At 56.2% G+C, this 25,330-nt stretch overlaps 1 protein-coding gene across 1 annotated transcript in view; it reads left to right on the top strand.

Moving 5' to 3' along the window:
- The first annotated feature begins 20,289 nt into the window (after positions 1–20,289).
- TNIP2 (TNFAIP3 interacting protein 2) overlaps positions 20,290–25,330 on the top strand; it is a 32,931-nt gene continuing 27,890 nt past the window's right edge. Inside the window, exon 1 of the mRNA XM_049630192.1 lies at positions 20,290–20,628. Coding sequence (XP_049486149.1) covers positions 20,350–20,628 — 279 coding nt within the window. The 5' untranslated portion in view covers positions 20,290–20,349. The remainder of the gene's footprint in view (positions 20,629–25,330) is intronic.

Below are 25,330 nucleotides of genomic sequence, written 5' to 3'. Positions count from 1 at the left end.
AAGTGGACACAGCCTGCCGGGCAGGCTCAGTCCCCCCCCCACCACTCCTCCGTGGGGGAGCACGGCCATCACCACCACTTCAGACTTGGGGCGGGGACCTCGCTCCCTCTGCAGGCTCCAGCAGGCAGGCACCCACACCCCACTCAGTGGCCTGGAACAGGCATGCTTGGCAGCAGGCCATCCCCACCCTGGGCTTAGCGAGCGCGCAATAAACATCTGATTCACGAGGAAACAGAGGGCACTTCTCGGAATCAGAACGTGGCTGCAAAGGCTAGGGGTGTGGATACCACACGGATGCCCCACCAGCTCCACAGGCCCTGTTGACCTCCCCAGGACACCGCCTCCAGCAACCAAGCACACCAACCCCATCCCGGGAGACCAGCTAGCTAAGACTACTAGAACCGGGCATGGCCAGCCCACGTGGGCCAGGGGTGAAGGAAACAGCAGCCCTGCCATCAGGATCCAGCACGGCCTACAATCTGGGGCAGGGGTGAGCAGAGGCTGACCGTTCAGGTGGCCTCAGAGCTGGAAGTCACCTCAAGCACAGTGAGGCCCCTCCCCACTGAGAGCCCAGCAGGGCTGGCATTCATTTCACTTGTACTGCTCCTGGCTTTCACGTGCAGCTCAGGAGCTTGGCCCCCAAGGCCAAATCCCTCAGTGTGAGCCAGAGCCGGGGGCTTCTGTCACCTGAGGGTCAGGAAGTATCAGAGTGTCACTAAGGAGCCTCAGGTCTCCTGGCCTGAGACTAAGAGGCACCATCCTGTCCACTCTCCCCTGCGCAGGCCTTCAGAGGTGGTGAGAAAGGTGGTCTGGCAGAAACGCTGGGCCTGCCTGCCCGAGGCTATGATGAGCCCAGAATGTGCTCCCCCCCCCCCCCGCCCCGCCCCACTCCCTCTGGCTGGGACTTACGTGGTCCACACACATGGGGCCAGCCCCGGCCCGTGAATGCCCAGTCAGGGCAACTGGAGAGATCCAGAGGCCTTCTGGAGAGAGGCCACCTACCCGGGGGGGCATTCTGAGATCCCCTCTGCCCTTTACCTGTTGCCCCATCCATGCCCTCACCATACCCGGCACACACCAGGCCACTCTGGTCAAACTGGTCCACTTCCAGCCTTTGGCTCAGTCTGTCCCTGCCTCCAAGGCCATCCACCATGGCTCAGAGAGCAGCCCCCCTCTTTTTTGACTGCAACCCCTGCCTGCACAGGCCACCTGTAGCCCACCAGCCAGGTTGCCCAGGATGGCCGCACTACCCGGGGGTACCTAAGGACCACATATGCATGTGCCTGGAACTTACTGAGGCCACCTACTACCTTGCCAGTCACTGACCTTGGGTATCTCACCACAGCTTTAAGGACAGAAGCCAGGAGGACCCAGGTGGCTCCCCAACCCTGGCCACTCCTCACAGATTCAGGCCTTTGCCACAAGACCCAAGCAGAGCCTGCCCTTTGCCCCCAGGCCTTTCCATGTCTGGTCCTACCCCTACTCCCAAGCAGAGGCGGCCCAGCTGTCCCTGCTGTCCAGTTTGGAGGCTCACAATCACTGAACACCAACCATGAGCCACCACCAGCCCCTCAGACGCACAGAACCACCCACTAGGTAGGGGTTCACTACTGCAGTTTACAGATGAGGAAACCAAGACTCAGCAATGTGAGATCTCCCGGACGAGATCATACAGCTGATAAATCGACATGGCCAAACTCAAACCCAGGACCCAGCCCCTTGTGACCAAGCTGGGCCACCTTGTCTGTCTGTGTTCCCTCAGGCTTCCCATCTGCAGGGCTGCCTGCGGGTGGGGGGCGGGGAGGGGGAAGAAGAGGACAGCAGGGGCTCACTCAGCACCTCATTTCCCTCTGTCCATGTGAATAGGAAGGGACAAAACACATTTGCATCCCCCTATCTGCCTTCTCTCTCTCCTAGGCCAGCCTCCGTGGGGGGCTCTTTCCTGACTCTGTGAGGACTCTCCCTCTCTGAGGGACTCCCTGAAAGGGCCAGGGCCCCATCAGTACCCTCTTCCCAGACAGGTGACAGGGACTGGCCTGGACCATCTACCTGTCTGCCCTTCTGCCTGCTCCCTCTGCCCAGGTGTGCTCCAGTATGGGACACAGAGCCAAGTAACAGGGGTGGGGAGGTCGGGAAGGGGAGATTGACAGTCTTTACCCATCAGAGCCACCACCCTGGCCCCCTGTTCCACCAGGAGTGGAGCCCTGACTCCCAGGAGCGCCCTGTGTGGCCCTCCTGGGTAAAGGACACAGTGGCAGGAGGTTCCAGCAGGGGATGGGGCCCAGCCCCCTCCTCTGCTTTTGCAGAGCCAGGCATGGACAGGATTGGGGGCTGACCCCTGGGGGTCACACTGAGTCAGTGCTGAGCTGGACAAGAACCTGGGACCCTATTCCCACTCCAGGATTCACCGTGTCCCCTTGGTCCCCCAACTATTGAGAAAAAAGTCTGCACATGTCATCATGACCATCATAGCTGTCACTGCAAGTAACTTTTTCTGAGCCCCTTTGTGCTGGGGACTGGCTGACGCCTCATAAGGAAGATCACACGTCTGTCACGCGCACAGACACCCCAGCAGTCCCACACAGAGCCCTCATCCCAGGCCAGAGCCACTTCTGAGGGGCGGCTTACTTGGTCTGGCCACCAGCCCAAGGCACAGACATGACCAGCACTGGCAGATGAACAAATGAAGGCACAGAAAGGGGATGTGAGGCGCTCGTGGTCACCAAGGGTGGCAGAGAGCACCGGCCCCAGGCTGACACAGGGCAGCAGAGCTCAGTACCTGCCAACACTCTCAGAGGAAGCCCAGGTCGGCACCACCTCACCAGGGGCAGCCAAGGCCTGGAGCAGCAGGAAAGTGTTGCGCGGCTGGAAGAGACCGGCCTTCAGGAGGCTGTCCCTAACCCCGAACTCTCCCATCCTCTCTGCCACCCTCTCTGGCACTCACTGTTTCCCCAAATAAGACTCGCAGACTCCCCAGAGCCACGGATCTATCAGTCACTCACACTTCAATGTGAATCAGCTCCAATAAGCAGCTTTCCTCTCACCTTTTGGATTACCAGGAGGAGGTGGGAGCAAATTCCGCTCTGAGCCTTTGGAGGCTCGGTCCGGAGGGTCGCCTGGGGGCGGAGGGGCGCTGTGGGGCCCGCGAGCCCCAAGGGCCTAGGGAAGCGGGGGGGGGGGCGGGGGGGGCAGGAGCGGGGAGAACAAAGAGAGGTACGCGGGCCGGACGCGACGCAACCGCCCTCCACCCCTGGACCTCCGGGGTACACCGTGCAAGCCCCCGAACCCGCGCGCTTTCTCGGGCAGAAGCGCCGAGGACCCTGGCCCAGGGAAACCGGGCCGGTCCGGGGGACTCGATCGCGCCCCGCCTGTGTCTTACCGGTGAGACTCTGCACCCGGCCCCCGGGCCCTGCGTGCCGGCGGCTGCTCCCGCCCGCGGGACCCGCGGCCAGGCACTGGGACCCGCCCGGGTCCGCCCCGCAGGGCCCCGCCCCTCCCCGCGAGCCTGGCCCCGCCTTCCCAGGCTCTGGGTCCCGCCCCTATCTGCTGCGCGGCGGCTGGGGGCGGGGCTGGGTCGTTTTCCCGCCCCGCCCCCGCCCCGGGGAGGAGAAGGTGGGCGTCCGCTGCGGGCGTAGACACGCAGTCAGTGCACAGCGCACAGTAGGTGCCCAGTAAATGCAAATATGAACGAATGAGCAGCGTTTCTGTTCTTTCTGCGAGGCCGCCCTTGACACTGTGGCCCCCCTGGAGGTGGCGCTGCCCCCCCTCTCAACCCTGCAATCCTGATCCTGCTGGAGGAGGTGGTGTATGTCCCTGATCCGACCCCTGACTCAAGAGTCTGACTCTGATCGGGAGGTACGGAGCAGAGATATGGATTGAATCCCCCCAGGCAGAGAAGAGCTTGCTGGGAACTGAGCCTCTGGAACCTCGCCCTTGTCAGGAAAGAGTCGCCAGGGCACTTTCAGCTGCTTCCAAACCAAGACACAGCCCGTGGACCAGGTCTGGACTCCTAAGGCCCAGGGATCTGGCCCCAACACTGTGAGGCCCAGAAAATAGGGTACTTTTTACTTTGCCTCCTGGGAAGCTCCCAGCCAGCAAGGCCACTCCCAATAGCTGAGGAAGAGAGGGGGGATTACAATCCAGGTTTACACCCAAATAACCCTGTTTAAGGGGCTGGGGCTTAGTGGAGGAAGGGGGCTTGGCAGGTCTCTTTGGGGAAGGGCCTTTCTGGGAGGAATAGCTCTCCCCGGCCTGGGGAGTAGGGGGCGGGGAACCATAAGGGCCAGGTAGGCAATGTGAGCAGTGGAGATAGAGTAAATGTATTCTAGGGAGAAGGAACAATGCCTGCAAGCTTGCAGGTGAGTGAAGCCTTCTGGTGAAGGGGTTCACTGCTTAGGGCATGAGGAGGAGGAGGCAGGGCTCATCTCCAAGATGAGTGGAGGCTGGATCCTGGTCCCAGAGCCTAGGAAGCTGTGAGCAGAGGAAGGACAGGATCTGTCTGGGGGCCCAAAGAGGCTGACTGGGGAGAGCAGAAGGCCAGCCCAGCAGAGGCTGGGCCTTGCCCAGGTGGGAGACCAAGGTCTGCCTCTGTGTTGCACTGGGTACGAAGGGCCAGAGTCCAGCAAGGGGAAATGGCTGGATTGGATGGCTCTGAACCACACAGGCATGGGGGTCACCCAGGGGCTGGGTTTAGGTCATGCCCACGCTGAGGTCTCTGAGGGCCTTAAGGAGACGTTGCCGGGCAAGGGGGGCTGTCCACTTGCAGCTGGACAGAGCTTAGGCACCTCGCTGTCTACCTGTCCCTGAGCTGCCTGGCAACGGTCACAGCCCCCAAATGGGGAGACCTGGCTGCAACAGTTCATGTGCTCTCTGGTGAGACACACTTGGGGTCAGAGAAGTTGCCCAGGACACGCCAGAAAACCAAGTAGTCAGGCCCATGCCCACCAGGAAGAGACCACGATGAAGTCAAGACCACCTGAGAGGAAGGGGCAAAGCCAAGTAAGGAAGGGGTAGTCGGAGGCTGGTAAGGCTACAGGAAAGCCTTCAACCAACAGAGACTCAGTTTCTCTATCTGTGAAATGGGGGAAGGGGCATCTGCTGGAGAGTTGGCAAAAGCTGGGGGAAGAATAGGAGCAAGCAAAGGGCCTGGTACCCCAGCCCTAAAGCCCCCTCTCAGGGGGGTACTCCGGTATCTCTGGGAGATACTCTCCCTGCTTGGCCCAGCACCTCCCCTCACCCTGCCCCCAGTCTGTGACTCCACCCACCCACCCATCCACAACTGAATCTGGTTGTCAGGGCTGAACTTAGACCCCAGAGACTCTGAAATTCTACCCCTCCAGGCCCACAGAAGCACCGTGGAACTGGCTGGCCTCAGCCACCATTAGCATCCCACGTGGCACCTCACTCTTGGAACAGGGCTCCATGTGAAGGAGCCTCAGTGCCGGCTCGGCTGCGTTGGAGCTCCTGACACAGTGCTCATTACCTTGTGGCTGGACATACATGTTTTCTGGCAGTTCAGCAGACCAAGTGCCGACCCCTGCTGGGCCCTGGGGACCCCAAGGTGATGCAGGGAAATCCTCGCTCTTGCTTCTCTCTTGTGGGAAGGAGCAGAGAGACACATGAGCAGACATTGCTGTGTCATCCATGAGTGACCTCTTCCTGGAGTGGGTGGCTAGGGAGGGGGGGTAGACCTGGAACAGAGTGGGAAAAAGCCAGACATCCATGCCTCCAGCCCCTGCATGACAGCAGGACAGGATGGGCAGGGGCTGACTTCAGATGCCACACTCCAAGGTGGGTGACGACAGAGAGGCTCATTGCAGATGGTTTGGACAAACCAGGTGGTCCAGAGAAATATCTCCCAGGAATGCAAACTGCCTGTGTGTGCAGGAGATCTTAGCCGAATGGGGAAGAGTGTGCAGCCCCAGCCTTGGAGAGAATCGAGAGCTCAGGTTGCTGCTGTCCTTCCTCGCCAGTCTAACTCTAGGCCCTGGGGAGGAAGGGAATGCTGGTTGGGACCCCAGTGCACCTCAAAGTAGCCTGTCAAGCTAGGGAGTACAGGAGGCACAGGCCAGAGGAGCCGGGCGCCCAGGGGTCCCCGTGGGAGCTGGCAGGGCCGGCGCTGGTGAGGAGGCAGCTCTGGCTTGCAGGGAGGGTGTGCAGGCAGGCCCGGCCCCGCAGGTGAGCAGAGGTGAGGCAACGAGCTCTGGCCGGCCAGAGGAGAAGAGTGGGGCAGTCCTCCCTAGAGCAGGACCACGTTAGAGGCACACCAGTGTCAAGTGAAGCACGCTCGTGGGATGATGGCCAAAGAGCAGGGCTAGTCCCTCTACCACACCCATCACTAGGGTAGCCACGGCTGTGCACTTGGTGGGCTGTGCCAGGGCCCAGAACAACTGGCGGCAGCTGCAGTCTGAGGGTGGTTAACATTAAGATGAGCTGAGGGGCAAGATCTGCTGCTGGCCCAGAGGTCACCCCTCCCCCAAAGCCTTGGAGCTCTAAGCGGCTCACTCCCTGTCAACATCCGTACGAGCCCTGGCCATACCATGCCCAAAGTCACATCACCAGCCTCTGTGCTGACCACCAGGCTTCACACAGACTCATGATCCACGGCCCACTTGCCATGTCTTCCAGGGTATCTCCAAACATCTCAGGTTTAACACATTGGAAAGCAGGCACTTCATTTCCCCTGCCCTCCCCATGTCCAGCCTCGTTCTTCATGCCTCTCCTCCTCTTAACTCTATGCTTACTCTGTCCATCTAGAATCCTGACCCTTCTCAGACCCTCACCATACCATCCTCTCTCATCTGGTCTCCTGCTCCTGTCCTTGCCTTACAGTATCCAATGTCACAACAGAGGGATTCGGTCACAATGTCAGTTAGATCATGTTACCTGTCCACTGTGGAATCTCCCAGAGCAAACACCTGGGTTCTCACTGAGGGCACGTGTCTGCACAACACTTCTGTTCCCTCTCTGAGTTCCTCTCTCCCTACTTCCCACCCTGAGCGGCCCCACTGGCCTTCTTGCTGCTGGGGAAGGAGCTCTGTAGGGACATTCCTGCCCCAGGACCTTTCACTTGCTGTTCGCTCCTACATCGGTCTTCCCCCAGATTTATTACACACACACACACACACACACACACACACACACGTACATACATATCTTTTCTACCCCTTCCCTAAATCCCTATATATTTTTATTGGTTATGGTTGGACTCCTCTGGAATGTCATCTTACAAGGTCAGGACCATACTTGACTGCATCACTGCAGCCTCTCCAGGGTCTCAGTGCCTTCCTGGCACAGAGTAGATGCTCAAAAAATAGTTGTAGGATGAATAGACAAAGGCCTCAAGGGGCAGCTGCGAGGAAAGGGTGGGCTTAGGCAGAGCTGTGTCCAGAGGACCCAGAAGCATCAACCTTCTCACCCATCCCAACCCCAGGAGTGGCCCTTAGTCATACCAAGTACTGCCTCACCAGCCTGGCTATGGGGAGAAAGGAAAGGGGCTTGGAACACCTTGGTGGGCTTGCTCTAGGGCCAGGCCAAGGCCGTTGGCTGTACCACTGCCCCCTCTGGCAGTCTGCCTGCCCAGTTGGAACAGCAGGGAACAAGTGCCCTTCCCACTGTCCCAGCCCCCTCTGGGGGAGGCCATTTGGGACCGCAGGAGCAGGGCCTCTGGCCACAGGGCCCAGCAGGTGACAGAGAGGGACTGATGCTGTAAGGCGGGAGGGGGTGCTGGCTGCTGGGCTCTGAGGTGCCTCTTCCAGGGGACTCACTAGCGGTACGTGCTCTGGCAAGGAGAACGGGCTGGGCGGGAGTGGTCAGCCTCAGCTCTAGGCCATTTCTGAACCTCGGGCCCAGCCTCCAGCATTCCCGCACTCCACTTTACCCTCCTTTGCTGGTGGCCAGGGGAGACCAGTAGAGCTGGAGCGGGGGGCCAGAGGGTGGACAGTGGAGGCAGTGGCTTACGGGATGCCTGAGTGCCGGGTGGAAATGGGGAGTCTCATCCAGACTCCAAGCCAGAACTCCTACAGCTGGTTTCCCCACTGCCCCCTAGCCCTCTTGCATCCTTCCTGGGAGAAGCAGCTCAGTACCGCTGCCCCAGGAGGCCTCTCGTGCACTGCATTCCTGCACAAGCCCACCTACAGCCCAGCCCCACCTACCGCTCTGGATAGCCCTGGCTGGAACTTCTAGCTAGCACCCCCACCAGGGAGGGGTCCTGGGGGCAGGGCCCTGTCAGTCAGTCTGCATCCCAGCACTGTCCAGCACTGGGCCCTGATCGGAGGCTGCCCCCGGTGGCAAGCCCTGTCTGTGGGCTTCTGGGTGGGCTGCCCACTGTGATAGCCTGGAGGGCAGTGCCTGGATCCGGCTTTGCCTGCTGCCCCTCATGCCTGGTACCGGCCTGGCTTGAGTGTGTGGCTCAGCCTGGCTCCCTTCTTGGCCAGCCTGAGAGACGTGTAGGGTGATGTAGTCAGAGGAGCCTTTCTGGGGACGACAGAACCCGGCCGGCCCTGCTGTCCTGGGAGGACTCTCCCCACACAAGAAGGACCACTGAACTGTGGGGCTCCCTGCACACCCACCTCCCCTCCCCAAATGGGCTGCCCCCTGCCAGCAAAGCCCAGCAGCATCCCCTGAAGCCCAGGCCACTACTGTCTCTGCCCTCCCAGGGGTTTGTTTGGGTGAATTTTCCACAGAGAACAACAGTCAGGCCGGCCCCACTAGGAAGTTCTATTTTTAGACACCAACCCCCTCGGTAGAGGACGTGGAGCCCACGCACACACTCCTGTTTCTATTTTTACAACCAACCACCCTGCCCTCAGCCCCCACCCCCAGCCCAATTTGGAACTTGAAAGTGGCCCATTCTATTCTGGGTCCCACTTCCGGAGTTGGTGGTGTGGAGGAGGTGGGTGTTTGTACACATGGAGCCTTCTCTATCCTCCTCTGCAAACCCCCACTCCAAAGCTCCTGCAGCCTGCTGTCCACATGACCTCCAGAAGGCCCGGGGGCTGGCAGGGGAAGCCCATGGGGCTTGGGAAGGGGAAGCTGTGGTCCTCAGGATGGGAAGGCCTCTTGGCACCCCCAGGGGGCCCCACCTAGCACCCTGCCTGAGGTCAGGGGACAGGTGGCCCTCCCCAACAGCAGTGGACACTGGGATGAGGTGGGAGTATGAAGCCTTCCTCCACCAGGAGTAAGAGGAATAAGGGGCAGCCTGGGAGGGCTCCTCCCAGGAAGGGAGACCTCCAAGAGGGCGTGGCTGTCCTCCAGGCCCCTGCCTCAGTAGGAGTGAATGAGGGAGTTGCCCCACCAGGCTCCCAGAACTTCCTGCCCAGCTGGGCCCCTCTGGGGCTCCGGGAGAGTCTCACCAGGCCTGCTGCCGCCTGCCAGGGGGCACCACTCCTCTCCCCCTTCTGAGTGGACTTGGCCCTCAGTCCCTGCTCTCATGGGCCTCCTAACCATGCTGGGCAGCTCCGAGGCCCGCAGCTGCTGGTTTGGGTACACCACCCCTCCAGATGTGCCACCCTCGGGCCAATCAATCAGTGGGACTCATGAATTGCACCTGACATTGTGATGCCCTCCTGTGCTCCCATCCCCACCCGGGCTGAGGGGGAGCCTCCTGGGCCCCAGACGCAGTGCTCAGCCTGTACCCACCGCGGCAGCTTAGAATGGCTTAGGTCCAGGATGCCCTGCTTCTGAGCCCCCTGCCTTTCTTCCCAGCCTTCGACAGCGGTGGGACTGGGGGAAGATGAATATGGCCCACCTACAGTGAACTTCTGAGCAGTGCCCAGCCCAGAGCTGGCTGCGAGGAGGGGTGGGGTGGGGGGGCAGGGTTGGAGGGGGGAAGCTGGGGGGAGGAAGGGCAGAGTCTGCTTGACAAGGACTCCAAAAGCAGATGCTTCCATCTCACAGGGAAACGGGTTAATTAGCATGTGAGGAAGGCCAGGAGGGGAGTGGGGCGGGGCTCACAGGAGTGGGGAGGTGTGGCTGAACCAGGCCCAGTCAGGGGGGCACCCGTGGCCTTCCCTGAGCACCTGCTCACATCCCTTCCTCCAGCTCATCCCACACCCACCACGGGATGGCAGGGAGCCCCATTTTCAGATGAGAAAACGGGGGCTCTCAGAAGTGTGAGACTTGCTCTCAGCAAGTCTGGCTTCAGAGCCTGTGTGTGGGCAGCTCCCACAGAGACACACAGAAATACAAGGTTGCTGGGGCGCCTGGGTGGCTCAGTCAGTTGAGCCTCCGACTTTGGCTCAGGTCAGGATCTCACGGTTTGTGAGTTGGAGCCCTGCTTTGGGCTTTGTGCTGACAGATTGGAGCCTGCTTCAGATTCTATGTCTCCCTCTCTCTGCCGCTCTCTTGCTCTCTCTCTCAAAAGTAAATAAACATTAAAAAATTAAAAAAAAATACAAGATTGCTTTTTTTTTCTTGTTTCATACTGGAAAAAATTAAGGGCAAAGTTGTGTCTGTTTATCTCCATGCATTCACAGATAGGGTTGGAATGCCTGGCTGACCATCAGAGAGAGAAAGAAAGCCTACCTCCCATCTTATGCCAAAATAAGTTTCACCCCAGATCAAAGATCTAAAATGTTTAAAAAAAGAAAAATACATTAAAAGGGCATGTAGGTGATTATACACTATGAGAGGAGGCGGGCTCTCCCCACACAAACCAAAGGTGAAAACAACTGTTTTTTTTAGTATAAAGGAAAGAATCAGCAGATAGGGCAACATAAAAGTGACTCCCTAAAGGTGAATGTTAAAAACACCATAAACAGAATTGAAAGGAAAGGGACAAGTTGGGAAGGAATATGTGCAAAATGCATGCATTAACAAGGGGTGAGTATAAAAAGCTCCATCAGCTGGGCTGTTGGGCATCCAACTTCTGCTCAGGTCATGATCTCGAGGTTTGTTGAGTTTGAGCCCCGCGTCGAGCTCTGTGCTGACAGCTCGGAACCTGGAGCCTGCTTCAGATTCTGTGTCTCCCTCTCTCTCTGCCCCTCCCCCCACCTCAAAAATAAATAAGCATTAAAAAAAATTTTTTTAAGCATTTTTACGAGTTATTTACAAGTTTCTACCCCTTTAGTTGAAAATGGGAACTATATGTTACCACTAATACAACTTTAAACACATTCTAACTCACTAACAACTAAATAAATACAGATGAGAACAATGAGATGGCTATTTAAAAAAAAACTTCCTGAAGATAAAACTGTTATTTGGCACCGTAGTATCTAAGGACAGGTAAAAGCAGCATTTGGTTACTACACACCCGTGTATTTACTTATTACAAGGAGAATCTACCTTCACTCTTTCTGGGGCTGCACAAAAATGAGCCGGTTTTGAGGCACACGTTCACATCCTGCCAGTTCACCAACGAGCCAAAATTGGGCACACAACTCATTTAGAGTGTGTGTTTTAAATTTAGTTTTGACTCATTACCAGAGTTTTACGTGCATGTAGTGTAGAGAGCTACGTAGTTTTACAAGTCTTCTTACAAAACACAGCCGTCCCCCCACCCCTCATTTTCCATGGCAAGTTTGAGCTCATTCTTTTGGTTTCACTTCCATATTCCCAAGTAACACACTTACGTTGCCACTTCCTGACCTCTGATATCACTACATCATCATTTTGTTCAGACCAATGGTCATGGTTGGTAGCGTGATGCTGGTTGTAAACACCACTCACGTCTGAGCCATGTAATATGTGCTGACAACTTTTCCTTTCTTGATCTCTTCTTATTTGCCCTGAAGTTAATGTCATCTTTGTTTATGTTGTTTAATTTCTCACAACAAATTCAACTCTAAATTCTGTCAAATGTCCAGCTCTCCCCCAAGATCTCCTGGTGTGTGATGTATTCTATCAACTCAAAATACACCCTGCTTTCTCAGCTGAGGGACAGCCTTCACCCCGGGACCTGCCTGCCCCAGCACTGCGACATCCCTTCGTCCTTCTCTCTGCTGAGGATTTCCTGTGTTCTCCATTCCGTGACTTCCCCTTTCTTGATTTCCCCCCTCTGTTTGGTGGAGCACACCCTCAAGCAGCTTCCTGAGAAAGGGCTCTGGGGCCTACATTTTTTGAGGTCTTATCTTTCCGAAATGTGAAAACAAATGTAAAGAAACCTCACTACAGTGGCCTGGGGATACTAGAAGGGAAGGCTGGCAGGGGGAGCTGGAACATTCGGTGTGGGCTACAGGAAGAATTGTTGACTACAGATCTCTAACAGAAGCATCCTCAACAGTCCCAAATCATCAATGACAGGTTTCAACAGGGAAAGATGGACACTGCACCTTCTATAAATCAACTATATTGCAACTCATCACCCTGAACCCTCGCTTTTCTCCAACAGACTTTTGTTGGAAACAGCCCCCCCCAACTTCCTCCTCCTTCTCCGTAAAATAATGTCCCCTCCTTTGTCTGTTGGACGCACCTATGATTTTGCTGTAGCTTGCTTGTCCTGAATAAACCCATTTTTGCTGGTAAAAAGAATCTTTAGTCTTTCTTCTACCCTCTCTCTTGATTAATAGTTTGGCTGAGTGTAAAATTCTGGCTTAGAAAGCATTTAACTTGAGAATTTTGAGAACTTTTATCCGGCTGCAAGTTTTGCTTTTGTGAAGTCTGAAGTCATTCTGAGCCCTGTCATTTGTACAGTATCCATTACTTCTCTCTGGGTGCTTGAAAGAACTTCTCTTTGTTTCCAGTGTTCTGAAATTGCCCTTTACTGGGCCTTTAGTGTGCACCTACTCTCACACTTGGATTTGAGCATTCAGTAGATCCTTTCAATCTGGAAATTCAGGTTTAATTTATGTGAAGGTTGTTCAAGTATTTCTTCAATGCTTTTCCTCCCGCCTATTCTCTCTTTTGAGAACTCCTGCCATGTAGACGTCACACCTACTTGACCAGTTCTCTAACACTTTCCTCTTATTTTCAACTGTTTGGTCTACTTTCTGCAAGATTTCCTCAATCCTAGCTCTCAGCTCTTCCACTGAGTCGTCAATTTCCATCATCATGTTCTTAATTTCCAAGAGCTCTTTATATAGTATATGTGCTGCCAAAGCGAGCACCCCAAGAGCTCTTTATAGCTGGTGAATATTCCTTCTTTATAACACCCAGTTCTTGTTCCATGACTATAATTTTTTCTTCCTGAGGACATTAATGATGAATTTTCTAAGTCTTCTTCCAGCATAGTCCTTGTCTCCTCCCAGGTACACCTTTCGTTTGCTTCTTCTTGATCTTCCACGTCACAGGTGTCCCTCAGATGTCTGGTCATCCTGGCTGGCTGTTCAGGCTGCAGAGTGGGACTCATGAATGGGGCTTGCTGACTGTCAGTTTTGCCATGGCACCCCAGTATCTCCTGGCTGATCAGATGTGCTGGAGAAAATCTCTCTGCTGTCCTGCCTGGAAGGGAAAGGCCCAGATTCTAGTGTTCTGGAGGTGGGGAGCGGGGGCAGGTCTGGGGGTTCAGCATTGTGAAAATGTGTGCTGCAACCTCTACCCCTTCTGCCCCATGGCCCCCAGTCCAGGGACCCTCTGTCCAGTCCAGTCGAGCATAGAAACCTTCAGTGTGTGGCCTGGTGGGGGAGGTCCAGAGGCCCAGGTGTGGGTGGGCACTGTAGACGGATCTGGTTCTCTGCCATTTCTCCAGCCAGCCCTTATTTTAGCTCCACTGTACCCAACATCTAGAAGTCCCCTGGGCCATGAATTTCTGAGCCTTTTAGAAGGCAGTGTGAGGCACTGGGGTCAGGAGGACATGGGGAGCTCCGCCTCTGTTCTGGGGCTACCAAGGCTGGAGTTAGTCCCTCTCTCTGAAACCCAATGTCCCCACGCATTGGGGAAGGACTACATTTTCCCTGGGCTCTTCCCACCTGAAGGGACTTTACACCTGAAGCTTTTCCAGAGTTTCAGCAAACACCTGAGGAGCCCAGCTGATTGCTGGGGACTTGACTTACCACCCCAAGGCCTTCACTCTGGATTTGTCTGTCCTCGGCAGTCTGTTTTCAAAAATCTTTGTTAAAAATTACCCTAATCAGCATTAAGCTTTCACGTTGAACATCATAACTCTTAACAGATAACACTTCAGCATTCACCAACACCTGTATTGACAGGTAACAGCTTGGTTATCAGCCGACACCTCAAATGTCAGCCAATACCCTTGCCATCACCAAGAAGAAGGCTGTGTCTGGGAACGAAATACATTCATTCTCCTATTGGGGGCAGGGATGGAGGAGGGGGTGGAGGGTGGCTCCTGGAAGAAGGAAAACACTCCCACAAAGAATGGAGGAGCCGAAACCCCAGAGCCACCATAACCATATAACCTAAGGGACCAGCTGGGGGCTCCAGTGGGCATCACCTTCACAGGTGAGGTTACCTCCACATCACCCTCATCCAAATAGGATGACTTCCCCAGGGCAGGGCCCACATGCTAGCCACATGGTGGGCACGCGGTACAAATGTGTTTAATACATAATAAAAGCAGGCTGTGCATGTCTTTTCTATGGGACAGATGCATACACTGGCACCAAAGAGAGGGGACATTTGTCAAGGCTCCCCGCCAGGGCTGCACTGGCTTCCTGCCCCTCCTGTCCTCAGCTGCCATCACCCATACCCACCTAGCCCTGGAGTTTGACAGAGGTGCCTGGCCTCTAGGTGCTTCTTCCAAACCTTGGGACCCTGGCTAAGAGACCCCTGCCTTAGTGAGCCCCTTAGAAAACTCCCACCACCCAGGTCTAGAAGAGGACACTGAGGGTCCCAAGAATTGGCTTCTTGGCCCAAAGCAGGGCTATTTGGGCCTCTCTGCTTCCATAGGACGAGAACCTTCCTGAATTCACTCTGGGGCCAAAGGGTCTGAAAAGATGTCCTAGCACTAAATAGCAAGATGGAGGAAAAAGTGATGTTTCCAGAAGGGCTTTTGGGGATGTAGCATCCGTGGGGGGCAGGGAGGGGCCTGCAGGACTGGACTCAAAGGCTGGCTGGGAGGAAGGCAGCGGGAGGGGCAAGCTGAGTTGGGGAGTACCCTGTGGAGGAGGCCCCAACCCTGCAGGACCACGGGAGCTTGCTTGAGCTCCAGAGACTGGCAAGGAATATGTCTGTGTAGACCTTCTCCTGGCTCCCCACCCCCAGCAACCCCTTGACACTGGGGGGGGGGGTGTCCCAGCTCAGCCTTGTCAAATCATTAATTCATTCCCTCGTGCCACGCATATTTACTGAGCACCTAAACATTTGCTTATTTCACAAACCTCGGCTGAGGGCATCCCACACACAGCACTATGCCTGGGGCTAGGGCACCACGGTGAGCAGGCTGGCGGGGTCATTTCCCCTCTGCACCCCACCTCCCACATCCCAGGTGAGGGCAGCGCCACCTGTCTCATTGCTCAGGGGCATGACTTCAGACCCTCCTTCACTTTCTCTCACACCCCACCCCAGTCTGTGTGCGTTTCCTAGAGCTGCGGTAACCATCACACCAAACTCAGAGGTTTAACACAGCCCAAATATATTCTCTTACAGTTCTGGAGATCAGAAGTCTGCCATGGGCCTCACAGGGCTAAACTTGTGTTGTCTGCAGAAGTGCATTCCTTCTGCAGGCTCTCAGGGCAGAATGCCTTTGCTTGCTTCCCCCCTGCCCCGCCGGGGACTGCCGCACTTCTGGGCTTGTGGCCTCTTCCCCCATGCTCAAAGCCCCAACCACAGATTCAGTCAGTCTCTGGGCCTTTCCACAGCTGTTCCCTCTGTCTGGAAGGCTCTTCCCTCAGAAATCTGCAATTCTCACTCCTTCACCTCCTGCAAGTCCTTGATCTAAAGCCTTACTGAACACTACCACCTGCCTCTGTCCCAGCATTGACACCTGCCTGAGCCTGCTAGGGAAGCAGCAACCTCTCCCAAACCAGATCACCCTGCGAGACAACAGCACTGGCCTGTCGAGGGCCCCGGGTCATCATACTTCACTCTCCATTTTCTCCCCCTTGGTCTAGCCACAGCTGAGCTAGTGCACTCAGATAAAGGCTTCTCCCACGTGTGGTTGGGATGCTTTCAGTGGCAGAGCGACAGGGAGGTAGATTGCAGACCATGGGAGGAGGGACAATGGCTGAGAGCAGGGAAGTGTCAGACGCATCTCTTCCCCAGGGAGAGCTACATCCACGTGTTTAAATATTTCAGGGCTACGCATCATGCGCTAAACCATGAAACAGACATGTTCTCTCCTTGTTCATTGGCAAATACACCCTGCAGCATCCTGGAAGGCTAGGTCTGGGTTCACAGTCTTGGGCTCTCCTGAGTTCTTTGCATGAACAGTCAACATAGAGGGAATGTTGGCCTGAGCCCCTGTTCTGAGACCTTCAGTGTCCCCAGTATGTACCCCCTCGAAGGGTTCATCAGCTCATGACCAAACTCTATCTAGGTATCCCTAGGGCCACACACACCAGCAGGACAATCTATCCTCGGTAGGACAGAGTTGGAGACAAATCCTGCCAGGGCCATCTGCCCAGGGAATTTCAGGTCCTGGCCCCCAAAGCGTGGTCTAGCAGTGGGGCACAGGCTCTTACAGCCATATGGACTTCTCATGTATGGGGAGGACAGAGGCAGAGGAAGGCAGAGTAGGGTCCAGGGCAGGAGGGTCATCCCCATGGAGACCAGACATCAACAAGCTCACCTGAGGACCACACCACTTGCTAGCAATCCCCTTCTCCAAAGCTCTGGGGCCCATGAGTTCCCTCTCTCAATCTCCTTGGACACTGTCTTAGGGAGAGAAGCAGAGAACAGAGGCGGTGTGCCATAACAAAGTCTGAACAAACACCTCCTTTCAGGCCCATGGAAGCTTTTGGATGTAACCACACTTTAGACCAATAGGACTGAAGTCAAATTCTCCCCCTAACACACTGGGGCCTACACAAGAGAGAGCAGGTTGGTATCTCTACCTCTGTGATGAACTTGGTGATGAACAAGATTGTTGAGTGATATACAGAGGGGTTCTAGCCCAGCAGGGGCAGGCTGCATGCGCAGGGACAGTCAGGGGCTGGCTCAGCGATGATGAGACCCCTGAGCACCCACACAGGGCGAGGGTGGGATTCACACCATATTTTGGGTCCTGCCTGAGGCTCTGGTCCCCAGGCTGGCTGGCCCCTGGAAGCACTGGCCCACATTGCCCCCTTGTGGACACTCATGTGGCAGACCCTTTCCCAGGCCCTCAGAAGGCTGAGGGTACAGCCTGGGCATCCTGGGTCCCGGAGCGCCCTCTTGTGAAGGAGGGAGGAGGGCAGCCTAGGTTACCAGTCAGCCCAGCACCCAGGCAAGTCTCCTTGGCCCTGCTGGGGCCCTTTCCTTGGTGTCAGACGTCCCTGAGCTCTGGCCAGGAAACAAGCTGCCCTGAGGTACCCTGTGCCCACCAGGAACTAAATATGAATACCACCAAATTTGCATTTTGATCACTAAGTCAAGAAATTGTTGTAGGTGCTGGGTCAGGCGTTGTTCCCCCAGGTGAGCTAATGGTGGGCCATCTGTGAGTCATTTGGCACTGTGGCAGTGTGGCCAGAGGTCTCTTGGAGGGAGGGCCTTCCAGGAACTCACCCTGAGGGTCCGGTGCAGCCTGCTCCTCAGGGGCTCTGGCTCTCCCCGATGCTGAGTCTCTACTACCAAGAGTCCCTGCACTCAGCCCCACGCCCACTGGGGGAGAGGGTGCAAGGCCAGAGAGGGCCACATGGATAGAAGGGGCCTTGGGGACCGAAGTGGTCATCAGGACAGAAGCAAAGGGCTGCCTCCAGCTCAAACCACCAGCAGTTTAGGCTGTGTGGGGTGGGCTGGGACTGCATTGGCTGAGCACAACCTCTCCCACTTTTGGCCTCAGGTCCTAGAATAGTCCAGAATTTTCTCTCCTTTGCCTGCCTCTCAGGAGCAAATATGATGGTGGCTACAAACTACTCAAATACACCATTTGGGCCATATTCATGTGTTCCCATACTTTCCTGGTTCCCAAGAGTCTACAGGGCATATGCTTTAGTTCCACTGGCAGGATAAGGAGAGGAGGGTCCTCTTAGATCCCACTGCATTAGAACTGGGGGCAGGCCAGCCAGGAGTTAGACTGAGCAGTGGCCCCTATGTGCACATGGCAGTCTGAGGGCTTTGGGGAAGACCCGTGCCCCTCAGGAGCCCAACTGAGTATCCACATTGGAAGCTCAATCTGTCCCAGACCCATTCATGCCCTCTCCTGCTTGCCCCACTCCTGTGGGTGCAGCCTCCTCGAGGTTCTTGACCAGGCCTAGCACTCAGCCCTGAGACTGTGCCCTTTCTGTTCCCTTCACCTAGAAGGTTTTTGCCCAGGCACCTGCATGGCTTTCTCCTCCCTTCTGGTGTCCAGTCACAGGTCACCTGTCTTTTTTGAGGACTCTGAATGAAAGCCAGGGGGAGTCGGGGTTGGAGCTGGGATCCCGTTGGGGTCAGAGAGGCACCTGGAGGAAGGGACATGGAAGGGTGGGTAAGGTGGGGGCTCTGACTCCCCCTCTTGCCCCTGACTGAGCCTCCCACATTGAACTTGCCCCTGATGGCAGTCTCCCTGCTGAGCTGGACCTCAGAGAGCCTCATGTGGGGCTGAGGAGAGGTGGTCAGGGGCTGGAAGGAGGCATGGACACTGGGCCTGGGAGGCAATGTTGGGTAGCTCAAGACCTCTCTTCCGGGAGCTGAGGCAACACAGTCTGTTCTGTGACCTCCTCACTAGCGACTGCGAGCCCTGCTTCCTGGGTGCACCCAGGTGCACATCCTCTGTACGTGGCCCTGATCCCAGGGTGAAGCCCACCCCACAGTCTGCCACCACCTTCTGATGAGCAAAGCCTCACTCATTGGGGCAAAACAGTACAAAACAAATCAGCAGACAAAGCCAGTATCACTGATGCCCGAGGTCCCTCTAGTGTTGGATGAGAGACTGGAATATGCACTTCACAGTTGAGAACCAGGCTCGAGGGCACTTGAGTAACCTGCCCCAAGCTGTACATATAAGAATAGAATAAGGACTCATCCCACCTCCAGCAGCTGTGGGGCCAGTGCTGTTTCTTTTTCTCCACCACTGCCTCAGCCAAACATAAGGTGTCATCCATAGCCATAGCCTCGGGGATTGTGGATTTACACTGTGTAGGACAAGTGCACCTCATCTTCTAGTCCCCACAACACCCCTAACCAGTAGGGAGGGTACTGGCTCTGATCTTCCCTCTACAGAGGAGGAAGTGTGAGCTGGCTTTGCTCATACACTTGTCTGATTTACAAGCCTGTGCGTGTTTTCCCTGGGGCCAGCCCAAGCTTGGCTATGGATTACTTAAAGGGGAAAACCAGACGAGGCCTGGGCGGAAGGGGGGAGCACACACATGCAGGGCAGGGGTGCAGCCGCTGCGAGGGAGGGAACCTTTGAAAGATCACGGATGTGCCTGGGTGTCATTGTGGGGGAAAGATCAGACTGAAAAAGAAAATAGCGAGGAGTCAGAAAAACCCTTGGGGTTGGTCTGGGACGTTGGGGGAAGGAAAGGGATGGAGAAGCGAGGGTAGGACAGGGCAGCTCCCTCCTGTCTTAGAGAGGGGCATGCAGGGGCCACCGCCATGCAGTTGGGTGGGTAGGGCATCTCCCTGAGCTCAGGGAGACGTGGCCCCGTTCCTGTTGTTTTATGTGGCTAAGTTGGCTTGCAGCCCAGGGATTTTGACACACGCACAGGTCCCGTACTTGAAGTCGCCAGTGACCCATTCTTTCCCTCCCATCAGTAGCTGCATGAGAGGTGTCTCACTCTCCCTCCTCCTCTCAGCTGACTCCCTTAAAACTCCCCTCACGCGGGGAGAGGGAGGAGGGGGGCGGGGGGGGGCGGGGGGGGGGGGGGGAATTGGGCCGTTGGGACAAGCCAGCCACCCCGGGAGGCCAGGCCCCAAAGGCTGGGGCCGGGAGAGAGGGCGGGTACTTGCTCTCGGTGCGGGGCGGAACCGTTCTGTCGGTGGGGCGGGGCCAGCTCTTGGCAGGGGGCGTGGCCCTGCTGGCTGTCGGCGGGGGGCGGGGACGTTCAGTGGGCGGGGGAGAGGGGCTGTGCTGTCGGCGGGGGGCGGGGCCTGCTGTGGGCCGGGAGACTGGGACGTGCTGCGGGCCGCGGACAGGGCGGGCTAGCGGCCGGTCGGGGCCGACCTTTCCGTGGGTCAGGGGCCACGCTGGCCGCCATGGGCGTGGCCGCGCCGATGGCGGGGCGGGGCCTGCTGTTGGCAGGGGGCGCGGCCTGGCTGTGGGCCGTGGGCGGGGCCGGGGTCACGGCGGTGGGCGGGACGCTCCGGGAAAAGTTCCGGGAAGGTGAGCCAGTCCAGACCCGGCGCGGAAGTTGGTGTCGTCCGCGCGCCCTCCGGTAGCGGCCCGCGGCCATGTCCTCGGGGGGCGCTGGGTCCGGCGGGCGGGAGGGGGCCCCGCGCGCGGCTGCGACGCTCTGTGGCCTGTACCACGAGGCCGGGCAGCGGCTGAGGCGCCTGCAGGACGAGCTGGCGGCGCGGGATGCCCTCATAGAGCGCCTCCGCGCCCGCCTGGCCGCGCTCGAGGGGGACGCGGCGCCCTCGCTCGTGGACGCGCTACTGGAGCAGGTGGCGCGCTTCCGGGAGCAGCTCCGGCAGCGGGAGGGCGGCGCCGCGGAGGCCGCGCTGCGCCAGGTGCGGCCCTGTGGGCGAGCCGCGCTTCCTCAGACCGCAGCGGGTGTGGGCGCGTGTGGGTTTCGAGGAGGGCGAGCCCGTGTCAGGGCTGCGGGCTTGCGTCCCGGTGGGTTGTGACACGTTTGAGAGCGTGCGCTCCAGGGTTGGGTGAGGGGAGTGGGTGGCGGCGGGCTCTGAGGAGTGTGTGCACGTGCACCGTTAACCTTAGAAACAAAACTGCCCGTTACTGTTCCAGAAAGGGTAGGCTTCTCTGGAACAGCAGAGAACTGCCACCCAGGACCAGCACGTTAAGGCAAAAAAAGCCTTCGCTAGGGCACGGAACGCCGAGGACGCCGTCTTATGGGGGGCGGGGGCTGTTGTAAACGGAAAGCCCATTGGAGGAAACTGGGAGCTGGAAGTGTGGTGGCTTCTCATTGGCTGGGCTGCTGCCGGAGCCGGAGGAAACCTTCCTCCCTCTTGAGATCGCGAAGCAGTTGGGCCTCGCCAGGCCCCTCTTCTGGTGGGATCTGCAGTGGAGGAGGCGTGGTTCTCACTAAAGTTTCCTTTTGTTGATTCTCACAGTTTGGGTCTGACAGGCGTGTGCCACGTTGCGTGTGAGGGTTGCGCGTGCTTGTTGGCTGGCCCGTGCTGGGTTCCGAGGGAGGAGCGTTCTGGTCAGTTCTGAGGTGTGTGTGCGTGAGTGGGCTTCCGGACGGTGTGCTCCCGTGTTGTGTGGGGAGGTGTGTGTCGGTTGGTTCTGAGGGGCGCGTGCGCCTGTTGGGTCTGAAGGTTGTCCTGTAGGAGGGGTGTTTTTTCCGCTTGGTTGTGAGGATTGTCCGTGTGTTGTGTTCTGAGGGGTGTGCTCCATGTGTGTCCATTTATATCTGAAGGTTGTGTTCGGTTTAAGGGTTGTGTGTGCAGCCGTGGTGGGCACGAGGGTTGTAGGTCTGTGTTGGTTCTGAGGTGTGTAAGCCCCGTGTGGGTTTTGAGGAGGGCGCGTGCCTGTTTTGGTCTGAAGGTTGTGCGTTCGTGTTCGCTCTGAGGGTTTGTGAGGGTGTTAGATTCTGGGGAGTGTATCCTGTGTTGGGTCAAAGGGTGTCTGCCTGTGTTGGGACCTGAGGGGTGTGTGCTCACGTTGAGGTTGCGGGGCCTTGTTGGTCCGAAGGTGTGTGTGTTCGGGTGTGCGGCCTGTGATGCTTGTGTTGGGTTGTGCGGGGGGGCGGGGGGAGTGGGCCTGGATTTTGGCGGCGCGGTGTTTGTGTGTGTGTGTGTGTGTGTGTGTGTGTGTGTGTGTGTGTTAGGTTCTGAGTTGTGTGCTCCTGTGCTGGGTACGGAGCGGCGTGTGCCCGTCTGAGTCTGCGGGTTGTGAGTCCATGTTGGTTTCGAGGGGTGTCTGTGCTCCTGTGTGGGGCCTGAGGGGGCACCTGTGGTGGTTCTGAGGGGTTCGTGCCTATCTTGGGCTCTTGGGGGGGGTGCTCCCATATTGGGTCTTGAGGGTATGTGCCGAGCTGCGTCTGGGGGTTGGGTGTCTGTTGTTCTGAGCGGTGGGTCCGTGTTGGGTCTGAGGGTTGAGTTCCACTTGGTTTTGAAGGGCTGGCTGTCCTCGTCGGTTCTGATAGCTGGGTCTCTCCGTGGTGGATCTGAGGGATATGGGTTTGTGTTGATTCTGAGAGGTATGAGGACGTGTTAGGTTCCGAGGGGGGTGCTCCCAAGTTGGGTGAGAATGTTGGTGCCTGTGTTGGTCTGAGGTGTGTGCTCCCATGTCGGTTGTGAGGGGTGTGCCTCTGTTGGGTTCTGTGGTGGGGCGTGCCTCCGTTAGGTCTAAGGGTTGTGTGTCCTTGGCTCTACAAGTGTGTGTCTGTGTTAATTTGAGAGGTGACGTGCCTGTTTTAGGTTCTTAGAGGTGTGCCTTGGGATTGGGTTCCGAGGGGTCTGCTCTTGTGCGCCTATTATGGGTTGTGAGGGGTGTATGTGCCCATGTTGGTTCTGGGGTATGTGTGCCTGCGTAAGTCCTAAGGCATTGTGTTTATGTTGGGTTCTGAGGGGCTTGTGCACCTGAGTCGCTTCGCAGTGGTGTGTGTGTCTATTTTAGGTTTGAGGTGTTTACATTTGTGTCAGTTCCGGGGTGTGTGTGTGTACACATGTTGGCTTCAGAGTGTTGTGCTCCCGTGTTTGTCGTGAGGAGTGTGTGTGCTCATCTGGATTAGAGGGTTGTGTGTCTGTGTTGGTTCTGAGAAGCGTGTATTGCTGTGTTGTGCCCATATTGGGTCCACTGGTTGTATGTCCATGATGTTTCTGAGGGGTGTGTGCCAGTGTTGTGTTCTGAGGGTTGTGTGGCCATGTTGGTTTCTGAGAGGTGTTCTGTCTGTGTTGGGTTTGAGATGTGCATGTTCAGTGTTGGTTCTGAAGGGTGTGCTCCCATATTGGGTGAGGGTGTGTGTCCCTGTTGATTTTGAGGTGTGTTTTTGCTCTTGTGTTTCGTCTAAAGGGTGTGTGTCCCTGTTTTGGGTTCTGAGATGTTTGTCCATGTAGGGTTTGAGGTGTGTGTGAGCCCATGTAGGTTCTGGAGTATGTGTGCACTCATGTTGGGTTCTGAGGGATTTTTGTGCCAGGTCACATGTGTATCGAGGGGTGTGAGTAGGTGTTCATTTTGAAGGGGGTGTGTGTTCCTGTTTTGAGTTGAAGGTATGTGCTTATGTGCTCTGTGTTAAGTTCTGAGTGGTGTGTGTGCCTGCGTTGGGTCTGAGGGTTGTGTGTCCGTGTTGGTTCTGAGGGTGTTTTCTGTTTGTGTTGTGCTGAGGGGTGTGTGTTCTTGTTGGTTATGAAGTTTTGTGGGTGTATCAGATATTGAGGAAGGGCTCCCACGTTGTCTGAGGAAAGTTTGTGTGCATGTGGTGGATTCTGGGAGGTATGTGTGCCCGTTTGGGTTCTGAAGTGTCTGTGTGCTCTTGTTAGGTGGAAGGGGTGGATGTGTGTCCATGTTGAGTGTCATAGGTGTGTATCCATTTTGGATTCTGAGAGGTGTGTGTGTCCTTGTTGACTATGGATGTGTGTGCCCATATTGGGTCTAAGGTATCTGTGTGCCCCATGGAGAGTCGGTGTCTGCTCCCACGGTGGTTCTGTAGGGTATGCGTGCCTGTAGGTGGGTTCTGAGGATGTGTGCACAATTGGGTGTTTTGCCTGTTTTGGGTGTGAGGCTTGTATGCCTGTGTTGGGTTCTAAAGGGCATGTGTGCTTATCTGAGGGTTGTGTGTTTTTGTTTATTCTGAGGGCTTTGTCCTTGTTGACATCTGAGGGTTGTGTTCCCTCATTGGGTTCTGAGTGGTGTGTGTCCCTTTTGGATCTGACGGGTATTTGTCTGTTTTGGTTCTGAGAGTGTGAGTGCCTCCATGTTGGGTCCTAGGGGCATGTGACTCCATGTTGGGTTGATGAGTGTATACCTTTGTCGTGTCTGAGGTTTGTGTGTGTATGTGGGGGTGAGGGGAATGTGCCCATGTTGTGTCTGTGGGTGTGTGCACCTGTTTTGGGTTCTGTGGGTTGTGTATGCCTGTGTTGGTGTGCGGGTTGTGTCTGAGTTCATTCTGAGGGGTGTGTGTTTGTGTTGGTTCTAAGGGTTGTCTGTGTGTGTCAACAACACACAGGCTGAGGCTGTGTGTTCCTGTTGCTTCTGAGAGATGCCAGCATCTGTTAGGTTCTGAGGGGTGTTCTCGTGCTGGGAGCTGAGGGGAGTGTGCCAGTGTTTGGTCTGAAGGATGTGTCTGTGGTGGTTTTGAAGGCTTTGCGTGCTTACGTGATGGATCTGAGGGTGTGAGCCTGTGTTGCTTCTGAGGTGTGTCTCTTACTGTCTGTTTTGAGTTGTGTGTGCTTGTTTTAGCATCTGAGCTGTGAGCTCCCATGTTAGGTGTGACGGGTGTGTGTGCCCCTTTTGGGTTTCTGGGGCCGTGTGCATTCATTTTGTGTTCAAGGGGGTGTGTTCTGTTTTGGGAGAGGGGTGTGTGCTCCGTTTGGGTTCTGAAAGGTTTGCCTGTTTGGGCTCTAAGGATGTGTTCCTGTTTTGGGTTCTGAGACGGGGTGTGTGTTGTGTTCTGAGGGGTCTGTACCTGTGTTAGGGCTGAGGGCTGTGTGTGCCAGTGTTGAATCTGATGAACGTGTTTGTTTTGGGTTCAGAGGAGTCTGCTCTCATGTTGAAAACCTGAGACATGTGTGTGACCCTGTGGGTTATGGGGGGTTTGTGTGTGTGTTGGATTCTGCGGGACTTTGGGTTCTGATGTCTTTGTTAGGTTCTAAGGTGTGTGTGTGCCACTTTTAGGTTTGAGAAGTGTGCACCTATGTTGGGCTTCAGGGATATGTGTGTGTGCACATGGAAGGTTCTAATATGTCTATGTTTCGTTTAATTGTGTGTGTAGACACTAGATTCTGGGTGTGTGTGTGTGTGTGTGTGTGTGTGTAGTACATGGGTATAGACTCCCGGTGTGTATGTGTTCACACTGGGTTCTGGGCCATGTGAACCCCTGTTATGTTCTGGGGTGACTTTTAGCCCCGGTTGTAAATGAATCTTTCAGTAGCAATAGCTCCCTGATGCTGGGACCCATGACAATGGCAGTGCCTGCTAGAGTGTCAAGTAACGCACTTAAGTCTTACTTTCCCTCCTCCTCATCCTTGTCATTGATGTTATGTCTGTCGTTTTGAAATACCATAAGCACTCAGACCAGGAGCAAGAGTA

Source organism: Panthera uncia, chromosome B1 (genome assembly GCF_023721935.1).
Source record: "Panthera uncia isolate 11264 chromosome B1, Puncia_PCG_1.0, whole genome shotgun sequence".
Classification (NCBI taxonomy): domain Eukaryota; kingdom Metazoa; phylum Chordata; class Mammalia; order Carnivora; family Felidae; genus Panthera; species Panthera uncia.
Note: the sequence above shows the minus strand (reverse complement) of the source record. Positions and strands in the feature narration are given on the sequence as shown.